The sequence below is a fragment of the Oncorhynchus keta genome, chromosome 28, assembly GCF_023373465.1.
Source record: "Oncorhynchus keta strain PuntledgeMale-10-30-2019 chromosome 28, Oket_V2, whole genome shotgun sequence".
In the NCBI taxonomy this organism is placed as follows: Eukaryota; Metazoa; Chordata; class Actinopteri; order Salmoniformes; family Salmonidae; genus Oncorhynchus; species Oncorhynchus keta.
The window spans coordinates 54,916,352-54,930,952 of NC_068448.1; the positions used below are offsets into that span (position 1 = coordinate 54,916,352).

At 44.3% G+C, this 14,601-nt stretch overlaps 1 protein-coding gene across 2 annotated transcripts in view; it reads right to left on the reverse strand.

Annotated features, from left to right (window-relative positions):
• Positions 1–2,349: 2,349 nt before the first annotated feature.
• LOC118361570 (WW domain-containing adapter protein with coiled-coil-like) overlaps positions 2,350–14,601 on the reverse strand; it is a 51,071-nt gene continuing 38,819 nt past the window's right edge. For both annotated transcript variants that reach the window (XM_035741598.2, XM_035741597.2), the window contains 5 exons: positions 14,382–14,530; positions 13,193–13,320; positions 5,479–5,683; positions 5,102–5,229; positions 2,350–4,996 (listed from right to left, as the gene is read on the reverse strand). In XM_035741598.2, coding sequence (XP_035597491.1) covers positions 4,927–4,996; positions 5,102–5,229; positions 5,479–5,683; positions 13,193–13,320; positions 14,382–14,530 — 680 coding nt within the window. In that variant the 3' untranslated portion in view covers positions 2,350–4,926. The remainder of the gene's footprint in view (positions 4,997–5,101; positions 5,230–5,478; positions 5,684–13,192; positions 13,321–14,381; positions 14,531–14,601) is intronic.

Consider the following 14,601-nt stretch of genomic DNA (forward strand, 5'->3'; position numbering starts at 1 on the left):
TGCAGGAAGGGTACCACATGAGGGAGGAGTATGTCCTCCCTGTAGTTGAGTTGAGATTGCCTGCAATGACAACAAGCAAAGAGTGAAGAGCACTTTTTGCCAGTCCTGCGACGGTGGGTTTGTGCCCATAGGCAAAGTTGTTGCCGGTGATGTCTGGTGAGGACCTGCCTTACAGGTCGACGTGTTCGGATGTACCAATCCTGTGCAGGTGTTGTTACACGTGGTCTGCAACTGCAAGGACGATCAGCTGTCCGTCCTGTCTCCCAGTAGCGCTGTCTTAGGCATCTCACAGTACGGACATAGCAATTTATTGCCCTGGCCACATCTGCAGTCCTCATCCCTCCTTACAGCAAGCCTAAGGCACGTTCACGCAGATGAGCAGGTACCCTTGGCATCTTTCTTTTGGTGTTTTTCTGAGTCAGTAGAAAGGCCTTTACTGTGTCCTAAATTTTCATAACTGTGACCTTAATTGCTTACCGTCTGTCAGCTGTTTTCTGTCTGAACGACCTTTCCACAGGTGCATGTTGATTAATTGTTTATGGTTCATTGAACAAGCATGGGAAACAGTGTTTAAACCCTTTACAATGAAGATCTGAAGTTATTTGGATTTTTACAAATTACCTTTGAAAGACAGGGTCCTGACAGGGTCTATAATAGACAGGGTCTATTTTTGCTGAGTTTATGTAAGCCTACTGTATGAAAGCTACTTTTATTACCGTTACATTTGGTATTTTTAAATTCTAAAGTTAATTTTTCCTATAAGTTTAAGTACTGCAGGACTACGCATACAACTACTTGGCTAAATAACTTCACCGACAGGAACTGACTGTCGATGTTTTTCCATTCTAAGATGTTATCAGCTTCCCACCTTGTCAGAGGCAGGTTTCATCAAGCTTTGATTTTTTTTTTAGATAAAAAATGTGAATAAGCCAGCCAGACATTTTACCAAAGTGATTTAATCTTCAAGAAGGATCCATACCTTGACAATAAAATTACTGCATTTAGTAGCCAGTAGTCTCCAAATTACACATTTCACAGCTGCTGTTGCTTCTTTTCAGCACTGCGGTCTACGGTCCAGTGATCTTGTAGTTCTGGTGAGAGAAAAGGGTTATTACAAATTGTGGCAAAAGAGTATAAAATGCAAAGAGAGTCATTATTTGATATAGTCTACAAGCGTCATAAATGAAGGAAACGTACAAGAATTACATTGCGCAAATCTACCTGGTTCTTTGTTGTGTGCAATCATATGGGAAAGACAACAGCGCCATCTAGCGATGAGTAGAATCAGTGACACTACTGCAGCCAAGACAAACTGAAGGTTTAAATCTACTTGGCATTCCTTTGGTTTCATGTGTGAAACATTGGTGTGGTGTGTGTTCTGTTCAATGTAAAATATAACTTGTGGGCCTCCCGGGTGGCGCAGTGGTCGAAGGCATCGCAGTGCCACCAGACTCTGGGTTCGCAGCCGCGACTGGGAAGTCCAAGGGGCGACGCACAATTGGCCTCACGTCACCCGGGTTAGGCCGGTAGGGATATCCTTGTCTCATCGCGCACTAGCGACTCCTGTGGCGGGCGGGGCGCAGTGCACGCTGACCAGGTCGCTATGTGCACGGTGTTTCCTCTGACACGCTGGATGCGCGCTGTGTTATGAAGCAGTGCGGCTTGGTTGGGTTTCGGAGGATGCTTGGCTCTCGACCTTCGTCTCTCTCGAGTCCGTACGGGAGTTGTAGCGACAAGACAATTGGATACCACGAAATTGGGAAGAAAAAAGGGGGTACAACTATATATATACCTCCTTTCAACTATGCCTTTGCAGTCTCCATACTCCTTGTATTCAGTGACATTAACTGGAGCCCTTCACAGTAGACCTACTGATTAAGAGGGTTCCTTGTCCTGCAGAGGAGAGAAATCTAGAGTAGGAATAAAGGGAAGGAAAACAGGAATATTAAATGGAGAGTATGATTGGGTAAAGTAGGATAACTAGAAGATAAGCATGAGTGGGGAGAGGGGACCAGGAGGACTGGCAGGCATTGCCAGCTTCCTAATGGCAGCAGTCCACATATTCACATCAACATTAAAGGACTATTCGAACAGCCACAATGACAAGAACCGCTATATGCATTAAGAAACAAAATACGTTATAATCTAAAAATGCTCATATGGGTCTTTGTTGCAAGGGTTCAAATAATCTCTAGTTGTGTGGCATTCCCTTATTTTGTATACAAACATGTCTGACATGACAATGAGTAAACATGGTAGCACAGACTGACACTCAGGCAAGGTCAGCAAAGCACTTTAACCAAAACTGAATTCAAAGTGCAAAACAGAGACATCTTGGTCCTACAGAGGCATATTTTATTTATTTTATTCAATATACTCAGAGGAAAACAATATACAAAGCAATGTGGTCATATTTACTGAATGTGTTGGTGCAGCTCAAATCACAGACTCACTAGAATAATAGAACAGTGGAGAAAAACATGTCACAGCTGAGGACACATATGGTTCCCAAATGGCACCAGATACCCTATATAGTGCACTACTTTTGACAAGAGTCCGATGGACCCCGGTCAAAAGTAGTGCACTCCATAGGGAATAGGGTGCTATTTGGGATAGAAACACTGTTCCCGCTCTGACTCAGAGTGAACAGGGGAACTAACACAACATATACAAAGATGCAATTCTGGGTTGGAGTGCCAAAACAACCCTATGTAGATTGATGCATGACATGCTTATTGAATATCTTTGTTACTGATCAAACCGAAAACAAACTTGGTACATTTATTTCCATGTCAGAGGCTGTGTGACTTAAGACTTTCAACAAGGCACTACTAGCGTTATAATAGTAATAATACAATGTAAAAACCTAACAGAAAACTCCAATAAAATAACCAGTGCTCGCTTGTGTTTAGCATGTTTATTACAATACGTACGTTTCACATTTGACCGTGTGACCTGGCTTTAATTGCCCTGCCCGACCTCTGACCATGGTGTGTGGGGTAGCGATCATAATCTCCATGCCTACGTCCCTAATGGTACCCTATTCCCTATATAGTACACTACATTTTGACCAGTCCCTATGGGCAGGAAGACTAAAAGAGAAGACTGAGACAATGTCATAACAAAGAACATGCCAAGCGCTCCAATTGCGTCATTCAGGTAAGTTCACCGGGCGCTCCATTTGGCTCCCAGTGGACCTGCCGAAGAATCTTGAAAATGATGACATCGCTGTCTTCTCCATTTTAGTCTTGCTTATGGGCCCTGGTCAAAGGTAGTGCAGTACAAAATGGAATCCGGTGCCATTTCAGACACACCCCACACCTTGCCTCGGTAGTGCCCCCCAAACCACTTCTTTAATAGCTCTCATTCACAACAGGGTGCAAAGGAAAATGTTTAGCAATAATTTATAACATTCTGACATACTAGTAATCACTGCAACTTTTTAAACTTGTTAAAACCTCTTCTTAAACTCCATTATTACCTTATCAAATGTACATAGGAATGAACTCTTAGTTGAACCGAGATGGTGCCACCTCACATTTAATAAAAGTACAGTTCTACCCCCCAAAAATACAAAAATAACTTAGCTGGAAAGTTTGAGAAAGAAAAAACCAACAGGAGGGTTTTAGAAAGACAACTGCTCGGCGGCTCCTCAGAAGAGCTAGACCAGGGGGGTTGGGCTTCGGCAGGTAATGGGTGTGGCCAGGGGCAGGGTTTAGGGAGGGACTAGACTCGGGAATTAACCTTGATGTAAAAAACATCACAACATTGCTGTGCTCTTTCATAATTCTTTTCCCCCATCACACCATCAGGCACTGGTTTGGCTACTGTGAGCTGTGAACAAACAGATCTCTGAACCATTGTAACCAGGCATGATTAACCTTTTTAGGAGGATGGTGGAGATGGGTACCTGTCTCCCAAACATCACCCTATTCCCTATATAGTGCACTACGTTTGCCAAAAGTACTGGCATATAAAGGGAAAAGGATGCCATTTGAGACATTGTGTGTGTTTGTGTAACCTTAATACTTCCACCAGAAGGTAATACATTCGTCAAATATGACTGGGTTTCATCCATAGAGCATTATTATTATTATGCAAGAGCAGAGAAAACTAGAAAACTAAAACGTGAGTTTGTTTCGTTTGCGTTACGTTATTTTTTAAATGTTTCAGTTATTATAACGCTAACTTCCAGTTCCATGCAGGTCATAGGTCACAGACATGCTCAAGGCAATGGTTCACTAATCTATTAACAAAAAAGCTTGAAGTCTGCAGAATGAGTGCCTCTGTCCCAAATGGCACCCTTTTCCCTATATAGTGCACTACTTTAGACCATGGCCCATAGGGTTCCGGTCAAAAGTAGTGTACTATATAGGGAATAGTGTGCACTATATAAGGAATAGGGTGCCATTTGGGACATAACCTGGCTGATGCGTTTAACATGAAGGCTATGAACTGAAGCTGTTGATTCCTCGGGCATAACGTTGACTCGTTTGGATGTCAAAAGCTTTGATAAACATGGCTTTCCATGGCTTCAGTCATCTACAAAACATATTTACAACATGGATAACATCTACAAGAAATCTACATCTCCAGGGCGCAAAAACCAACCATGATTGCGTCCTGTTGGCCCCGTTCAAAATTAGCGCAGTAAAAATTGAAAAGGGTGCCATTTGGGATGCAAGCCATGTCTAACCCTTCTCTCTGCTCTTCTCCTCCACAACAACCATTAACCACTCAGACTCTCTCTACCTAACCAAGCCCTCTCAAAGCCCAGTCCAGTGGTCCAAAGCCAATCCAACCGCAGCTCAATAGTGTTAAGACTGGGCACAGAACAAGAACACATAATGGTTCTCCCAACCAAGAGCTCTCTTCCAACCATGTGCAATGGGTCTCTCCCCCCTTTCCTCTCTTCAAGTCAAGTCCTCAGACCATGAAGGAATTCTGATTCTTCAACTTTTCAAGTTCTTTAATTTGTTGTCTCAAAAATAATATCCTAGAGGAAAGAGTAAAAAATAAACATGTATTATTTGACATAAAATATTTGTAATAATTTAACATATTGTGATGTTACCATGGAAATTAGGGTCTGGATTCTTACCTCTGCTCGCGCAATGTCGCTTGAATTTCACTGACTCGAACTAAGGATCTCAGATTTTTGAGCTCGGTGCAATTTTCAGACATGTTGATGCTTCCCATGGTGTGGGCCTCCTCACGTAGCCTGGATGCCTGGGATAGCCGAAGCAGAGATCAGTAAAGTTATGACAAGACATAATCAAATACCAACAGCCAGGACTCTGACCAACGCATAATGAATGTAGTTTCACGTCAGAATAACGACATGAATCAGGTATCCAAATCAAATCTATATATAGCTCTTTACTGATCTCCCTTGAAAAACAGGTATTTTATCAAGTTGGACAACCTGTTAAAATAAAAACAAACTAATACATACAATTCCTGGGATGCGTAACCTACCTGTTTCTCTGCGTGGTCGGCGGGCCAGCCCTGGACATGCTTGATGAGATTCTCGTTGAAGTGTGACGCTAGGGTTGGGGTGAAAGAGCAGGAGGCTGGCCGGGTGGAGGAGCTGGAGGGTGTGGAGGTGGTGGTGGGGGCACTGCTGCTGCTGCTACTGCTGGGGGGGGCGTGGTTGGGACCTGGGGACGGACTCCTCTGACTGCTGTGGAATGACAGGAGCAACGAGAGGAGAGGGTTCAGTCCAATTCTGCATATTATGGGTTAATTATATTCTGCTGTAATAACACTATCGCCAACTTAGTTGTTGTAACAGAGGAGACTGTAGGAGAGGGTCAAACTGATCAAATCGGACAAGACGGAACACCACAGAATAAGATCAACAAGTACAAAGGTAGTGGGGTGGCGTTGGGACAGTAACCGAAAGGTTGCTGGATCGAATCCCCGAGCTGACAAGGTAAAAATATGTTGATCTGCCCCTGAGCAAGGCAGTTAACCAACTGTTCCTAGGGCATCAAAGACGTGGGTGTTGATTAAGGCAGCCCCCCGCACCTCTCTGATTCAGAGGAGGATACATTTCAGTTGAAAGCATTCAATTGACTAGGTATCCCCCTTTCCCTTATTTTGCCGGTTTAATACACAAGTTGGTACCAATAAAGGCAACAACAAAAAAAAGCCCATTGGGCATCTATTACCAGAGGGTTAAAACAATTAGCACAAGTAACAGCGAATTTGCAGATACTGCTAGCTAAATATGGTAACGAACCGAGAAGGGAAAAAAACTGAATTGCAAAAGCAGGCAATCCAGCTCAAAGTTAACGTACGATACACTATATATACACAAAAGTAACAACCATTACAATTTGTGGATTCATCCATTTCAGCCACACCCATTGCTGACAGGTGTATAAAATCGAGCACACAGCCATGCAATCTTCATAGAGAAACATTGGCAGCAGAATAGCCTTACTGAGTGAATTTCAACGTGGCACTGTCATAGAATGCCACCTTTCCCACAAGTTAGTTGGACAAATTTCTGCCCTGCTAGAGCTGCCCGGGCACAACTGTAAGTGCTGTTATTGTGAAGTGAAAATGTCTAGGAGCAACAACGGCTCAGCCGCGAAGTGGTAGGCCACCCAAGCTCACAGAATGGGACCGCCGAGTGCTGAAAGCGTGCAAAAATAGTCTGTCCTCGGTTCCAACACTCAGAACCGAGTTCCTAACTGCCTCTGGAAGCAACGTTAGCACAATAACTGCTCGTTGGGAGCTTCATGAAACGGGTTTCCATGGCCAAGCAGCCGCACACAAGCCTAAGATCACCATGCACAATATTTCCACGCGTCGGCTAGAGAGGTCTAATGCTCGCCGCCATTGGACTCTGGAGCAGTGGAAAAGCGTTCTATGGAGTGATGAATCACACTTCACCTGGCAGTGCGATGGATTAATCTGGGTTTGGCAGATGCCAGGAGAACACTCCCAGCCCGAATGCATAGTGCCAACTGTAAAGTTAGCTGGAGGAGGAATAATGGTCTGGGGCTGTTTTTCATGGTTTGGGCTAGGCCCTTTAGTTCCAGTGAAGGAAAATCTTAAGGCTACAGCATACAATGACATGCCCCCGTGCACAAAGCCAGGTCCATACAGAAATGGTTTGTCGAGGTCGGTGCGAAATAACTTGACTGGCCTGCACAGAGCCCTAACCTCAACCCCATTGAACACCTTTGGGATGAACTGGAATGCAGACAGAGCCAGGCCTAATCACCCGACCTCATTAATGCTCGTGGCTGAATGGAAGCAAGTCCCCAACATCTAGTGCAAACCTTCCCAGAAGAGTATAGGCTGTAATGGCAGCAAAGGGGGGACCAACTCCATATTAATGCCCATGATTTTGGAATGAGATGTTCGACAACCAGGTGTCCACATTCCTTTGGTCATGTAGTGAATATAGGTACGAGCGACCGAATATCATTTTTGGTATGTTTGGACATTTACAACTAAATGTAAATGACACGTTGTGCAAATGAACAAAGTTGTGCTGCATGCAGTACTGGCTCTCCAGCAGCATGCTGTGTCTGTGTGGAGTCGCTAGGGAAACAGATCTGACTGCTCTAATTGGAGAAGAGGGGGGAGGAGCAGACTGGCCAAGAACTGAGGGGAGAAAAAAACCACAAGGAAACCAAGATAGCATTGGCAGCTGAACAAATAACTCATCCAAAGGGCTTTGGCTTCTCAAACATGTCAGGAAGCTAACATAATGATGCTCTGTCATATTATTTCAGCCACTTGGATAACAAGTTAAACTAGGTGTCGTGTTAACGCATAATTCTGTGTTTTACACACAGGAAAAAAAAATCATACCTTGCTGCGTTTTGTAAACACAGATCTGAAACGATTCTTACTGTAATTTCTGCTCGGCAGATTAATTTGTGCTTCAGTTGCACTATCTCCAGTACTTTTCCCAGTATAGCCAGCCTACTTTCCTCTGGTAAAATGCAAGATTAACTTTAAGTAAAACATTAGGAAGTGTAGCTGGCTACATTCTTTCTATGATAGGCCTAAACAAAAGAAATATGATGGCCATGCATGTTTTTTTTCCAATAACAACAAAAAGACCTTGCTTTTCATTGTAAGCTATTTTACTTATGTGGCTGCCAGCCGTATACCGTTCCACTTCTGTTGTCATCTGATGAAATTGCAGCTATTTTATGTCAAATGTGTTGCACTAATGTATTTCCTGTGAAGGCAAACTATAGTTGCGCATCCCTGATCACTCTATTGAAGCAAAAAACGCTGGACTTTCAATATTAAACGTGACCCCTGTCAATACACAGCTGGAACACCTGCTCCCGCTTTCTCTGGTTGTGCCATGTACAAACAAACACGTGACTGGCTCAACTGTTCTGGGGAACTAAGTAACTCCATAATGGAAAAGAATGTGACAGGGGAAATAAAAACGCTATCTGCTTTACCTTCTAACGCATTGCACAAGTTGACTGCAGGTATTTAGTTAAATAGCGAAAATTGTTTCAATGTATGGAAAAACCATTCCGTGGCTATTTCCAAATATCCCGGTATATACAGTATACTGCCCAAGCCTATAATATAAACACCTGTGAATTCCAGTGTATGACTACCATAAACGGTCGAAAAAAACAACAACTATATTGTGATGCAGTATTGCAAAAAGTAGTATCGACGCAAATGGCTTGTGAATCGTAATATGGTTAAATCCCCTTAACAGTTAAATTACATCAGACATGTTGAACTTGATTATGTGTGATTTCTGCTGGTTAGCCCCATAGAATCGAATGATGCGCCTAAAAAAATCCACATAGAAATCAGTCAGTTTAAGCTAGAGATATATGCAGTGAAAGGTGGCAGAGCAAGAGCGGTGTCTGTCAGACCATGAGACGTCCCGGGAAATAGCCTTCCTGCGAAAAACGTCTGTAGCGTCTGAACGGTGTGGTCTATAAACTCTCTGGACAGGGGAGATTCACACAAACATGATGGTGCTCTCCGTTTTGCTCTACGACCCCAACAAGTGCCACGGGGCTCGTATGAAGGTAACCTGCACTGGTTAAAAAAAAACTATGGAAGTGTGAAGGTAGCTTTGTGCCTACCCAAAAAATGGATTAAATACAGTATGTGTAAAAAAAATTAAATGTTACACCTAAAGGGGACCAAAAATTCAAAATCAAATAGACCACCTTAAAACAATTCTGTTTGTCATCTTAGCACCCACCAACATCTTAGATTCTAAAGAATTAAACGATGGTACAATCCAATAGGGCAGGGTTCGACAACTAGGTTTGGCTTCAAACCAATCCCCCCCAAGTTAATAGTCGGCGGGCCAGAACATAATTAGCATATAATATTAGCACAATAAATAGGCCTACACTACACATTGAACTAAATGTTTAACACATCTGATTAGTACATACTAAATTCAGTGATCATAACATAATTTAGATCTGATTAACTTGTTATGGCTGGGGGCAGTATTGAGTAGCTTGGATGAATAAGGTGCCCAGAGTAAACTGCCTCCTACTCAGGCCCAGTTGCTAATATATGCATATTATTAGTAGATTTGGATAGAAAACACTCTGAAGTTTCTTAAACTGTTTGAATGATGTCTGAGTATAACAGAACTCACATGGCAGGCAAAAACCTGAGAAAAAAATCCAACCAGGAAGTGGGAAATCTGAGGTTTGTAGTTTTTCAACTCATTGCCTATCAAATATACCATGTCTATGGGGTCAAATTGCACTTAAACAGTCTTTAGAACCTTGTTTGATGCTTCTACTGTAAAGGAGGGGGGAATGATAGGGGATTGAGTCAGAGGTCTGCCAGAGAGACATGAACTGACCACGCGCGTTCACGTGAGAGTTAGCTCGAGTTCTGATGAAGATCAAAGGTTAGTGATTAATCTTCTTTATTACTGCTTATTGTGACTCCTCTCTTTGGCTGGAAAAATGGCTGTGTTTTTCTATGACTAGGTGCAGACCTAAGAATTGTTTGGTGTGCTTTCGGAGTAAAGCCTTCTTGAAATCGGACACTGTGGTGGGATTAACAACAAGTCTATCTTTAAAATGGTGTAAAATACTTGTATGTTTGAGGAATTTTAATTTTGAGATTTCTGTTTTTAATTTGGTGCCCTGCACTTTCACTGGCTGTTGTCATATCGATCCCGTTAGCGGGATTCAAGCCGTAAGTTTTAAGCTCATAAAATCACCAATATCTCTACTCAATTATTATTTTATGTTTATTTCTCTGTGCATTGATTGGTGGGGAAAAACAGGTCTGCGTAGCCTACTGTAGTCCACACTACTTTTGTTAATGTCGTTCAGAACAATTAGCTTTATAGCAAGAGAACATGTCGATCTCAAAAAGTATCAAAAGAAAGGTGGATAATGAAAATCTAAGTTTCAGGGAAGAATGGACAGAGATATGCATTCATCTTACCATCTTTCTCCAAAACGAAGCCAGTGTGTCTTACTTACAATGAAAAGGTCGCTGTTTGCAAAGAAGTCAATCTCAGACAGTATTATGAATCTAAGCATGGTTCTTTCAAAGTGGCCTTCCCGCCTCAGACAGAGGCCCGACGCAGAAGAATTGAAGCATTAACTACAAGCTACAAAAACGGCAGCAGAATCCTCCTTTGTGGCCTGACAAAAAAGAACAGAAGGTCACAAGAGCCTTCCTAGACGTCCTGGGTTCTAACCAAACACAAAATGCCCTTCACAGACACGGAGCTATTTAAAAAGTGCATGGTGACAGTTTGAGGAATTGGCTACAGACAAGTCTGTAGATTGCATAATTGCGTCTGTCAAACAGGTGCCCCTGTCTGTGTCAACAGCCAGACACAGTGTCCATGCTCTGGTGGATGATGTGCATATGATTGTTCTGGAGGGGCCCAGTAAGGCTGAGCATTTTCCCCTGGCTATTGATGAGAGTACTGACAAAACCGATGTAGTACAGTCGTGTATTTGGCTGTTATTTTCATGGAAATTACTTTAAAGAAGAGCTACTGGCACTGATTCCCCTCGACAGGCACACCACTGGGGATATCCTATTCACAAAGCTGGAACCATTGTTTACGCAGCATGGCCTGTCATTAGAAAACTTTGTAGTCTCCGACGGGGCTCCTGCTATGGTGGGCAGACACATGGGCCTGTTCAGCAGGTTGAAGGAAATCGCCCCACAAATGAATGGCTTGCATTGTCTCACCCATCAGAGTGTGCTGTGTGTCAGACTAAACACTGAGCTAAAAGATGTGATGGACAAAGCCATGATAAATAATCAACTTTGTCAGGGGGACATCAAGCACACAACACTGTCTTTTCCACAAGCTTGTGACAGAATCAGAGAAGGCCACCCACGATGATCTCCTGCTTCACAACAACGTGCGCTGGCTGATTAAAGGAAAAGATCAAGAGCAATTCTGTGAGCTGCATGACCAGGTTGTGGATTTTGTCCAAAAAAGCTAAATGATGACAGCAACTGACCATCTTCGTATTCTGGAAATTACCAGAAAGCTTGAGTTTTCAATTTGGACTTGTCCTCTGGAAGGCTACTGCGCCTCAGCACACTGAAGAAATGACAGAGAGGTGCCAGGGGAAAAGGAAACGATAGCCTCGCTGAATGAGGCCGCAATTCAAACTGAGCTGATTGAATTCCAAACATCGAGACAAATCAGGGATGCGCTCAGGAGTGCCGAGTCCTGGCATGCTCAGAGAAACATAGCACAATAAAGACAATGTTTGGTTCGACTTACATCTGCGAGTCCTCCTTTTCCTCTATCAAATTTATCAATCAAATGAATCTATAAAGCCCTTGTTATATCAGCTGATTTCACAAAGTACTGTACAGAAACCCAGCCTAAAACCTCCAAACAGAATGCAGGTGTAGAACTTCTATGAACACAATCAAGACTCACAACAGGAACTGGCTTTCACATAAGTCAATCAAGGACTGCCTACACATCAAAATCACATCCCTCTCAACAGACATCCACAAGATCGTGTCCGGGGGAAATGCAACTTCTCCCATTAAGTAAGTAACTAAGTATTTAATAAATAATGATATAGGCTACTAACATTATTCATTATGTGCTTATCCATGGCTATTTCAGGTCTCATGCTGACACTATTTTCTGTTTGTGGTTACAGGAGTAGGTTATCCTGAATCTCCCGATACAGACATTACAAAACCACCTTTCTTTCTTAAATTATTGTTTTATGTAGGATGCTACCTTGTTTGCCAGTTGCAATTGTAAGTATGCCTAATAAAGAATATAAAAATCCCACTTCTATTAGGCCATTTTTCTTTTCTTGTGAAAGATGCTGAGGTAGGCCAAGTTATTTTATATGGGCCTTGGCTCAGAGGAAATTACACTCCAATTAAGCCCTCGTTGTTTGTAAAGTCAAATTAAAATGAAGATTATTGTGGAAGTGAATTACTCGACTGGGGTAGTGTTTCCTCCATCTGTTGGTTGGCACCACTTGCGTAACAAGTTATCTATATTTTCTGCAGCAGGTGCTGTTCACCTCCTATTGATTGCGCTGCTGTTGCAGCTTTACATTTCAGGACCTAAAAAAATGGTCCACTGCCTGCTTTATTAGAGGACTGTCTCCTGCATTCGCTCTCCTCATGAATGAAGATACAATTTTACTTTTGCATTATTTAGGTAGGGTCACTTCCTTCTTGGGACATTGCATCTCAGGTCCAATATATTATATATATCTTTTTTTAATGAACAAAAATATTCAGAATTAATTTTGGGGGCAAATATATGGCCCGCGGTCCACCAGTTTGGGAACCCTGCAATAGGGTCTTCGCAATGATTTATCAAAGACTTGTAGCCCATTAACCCACCAGCAGGTGGCACCTCAACACTACATATTGAAATAATGTGTGAACAGTGTTTTACAAGGCATGATCGTGGCATTGTACGTCACCCCTTGAGGTTCTCTGCTTTCTCTTCACATCAGTCTGAAATGAACACAAGAGCTTCTTGAAGACTCTTTGTAGCAATGATAAATTGTTGTTTTACCTCCTTTAGTTGAAAACACCAATTGTAAATCGCTCAAGATTAGAGCATCTGCTAAATTACGACTGCATTTTTTATATATTTTTCACACTGAAAACATTTAAAAAACAAACATATTCAACACAATGTCACAAAGAGCTAATGACTAAAATGTAAATGTGGGCTAACCCTTGGCGCTGGAGGGTCCTTGGGGAGGCGGCGATGTCGTGTCCGTGCAGTTTGTCGCTGGGGAGGGGCTGCTGGGGGGAGGGCTGGGGGGCTGATCCCTGCTGCTTCACAACTGGCGTGTTGCTCACCTGGACCACACAGAGACAGAGGGGAGGAGAGTTAGAAAGGAAACACCAGAACCACGGACGTTCACCTGGACCACACAGAGACCATCGAACGACACCGCCAGCCAGCCTGCGAGCGACACACCGCCAGCCAGCCTGCGAGCGACACACCGCCAGCCAGCCTGCGAGCGACACACCGCCGGCCAGCGAGCGACACACCGCCAGCCAGCCTGCGAGCGACACACCGCCAGCCAGCCAGCCAGCAGCGCCAGCCAGCCAGCCAGCGAGCGACACACCGCCAGCCAGCGACACAACGCCAGCCAACGAGCGACACACCGCCCGCCAGCCAACGAGCGACACACCGCCCGCCAGCCAGCGAGCGACACACCGCCCGCCAGCCAGCCGGCCACCGCCCGCCAGCGAGCGACACACCGCCCGCCCGCCAGCGAGCGACACACCGCCCGCCCGCCAGCGAGCGACACACCGCCCGCCCGCCAGCCAGCGACACACCGCCGGCCAGCGAGCGACACACCGCCGGCCAGCGAGCGACACACCGCCGGCCAGCGAGCGACACACCGCCGGCCCAGCGACACACCGCGACACACCGCCGGCCAGCGAGCGACACACCGCCGGCCAGCGAGCGACACACCGCCAGCCAGCGAGCGACACACTGCCAGCCAGCAACAGCCAGACAGCAGAGGCCAGATAATAGCCCTAGTGAGATAAACATTCATTATTAAAGACTAAGATGCAGACACACACTGCCAGACACAGACACAACGGAAAACAAGAGCTGCTTGCTCAAGTGCTGTCACAGCACACATTCCTCAACAATGACACGCTTATTACACTGACAAAAACACAAATCTGAAAGAGAAACACACCCCTACAGCAGTAATAAATGCTGAACAACCAAGGTAGGTCTTAGAACAGCTGGTCATGATACTGTGAAACACCAAGAGTAAATACTCCTCGTCCCAGACCAGCTGGGTTATGTAGTCAACAAAAACACTACCATGCCACTCAGGGGGATAGTGGGGTAAAGAGGCCCTACATTAGGCTGGGGGGGGTAGAGTAGACAGTACCTTGGTTTGTGAGGTGACAGGCGGCGTGCTGAGCAGGGCTTTGTGGTGACCAGCGTTGGTCTGAGGCGTGCTGATCCTGGGAGACACGTAGGAACGGGGAGAGGAGGCGTCTGATGTCAAGGACATGGGGGACTGGTTCGACTGCTGGGCTGTTGGTGTTAACAGAGAGGTTGGAGAATGATTTAGTAAAAACCATTTACACGACAAAGCTGCATTTTGT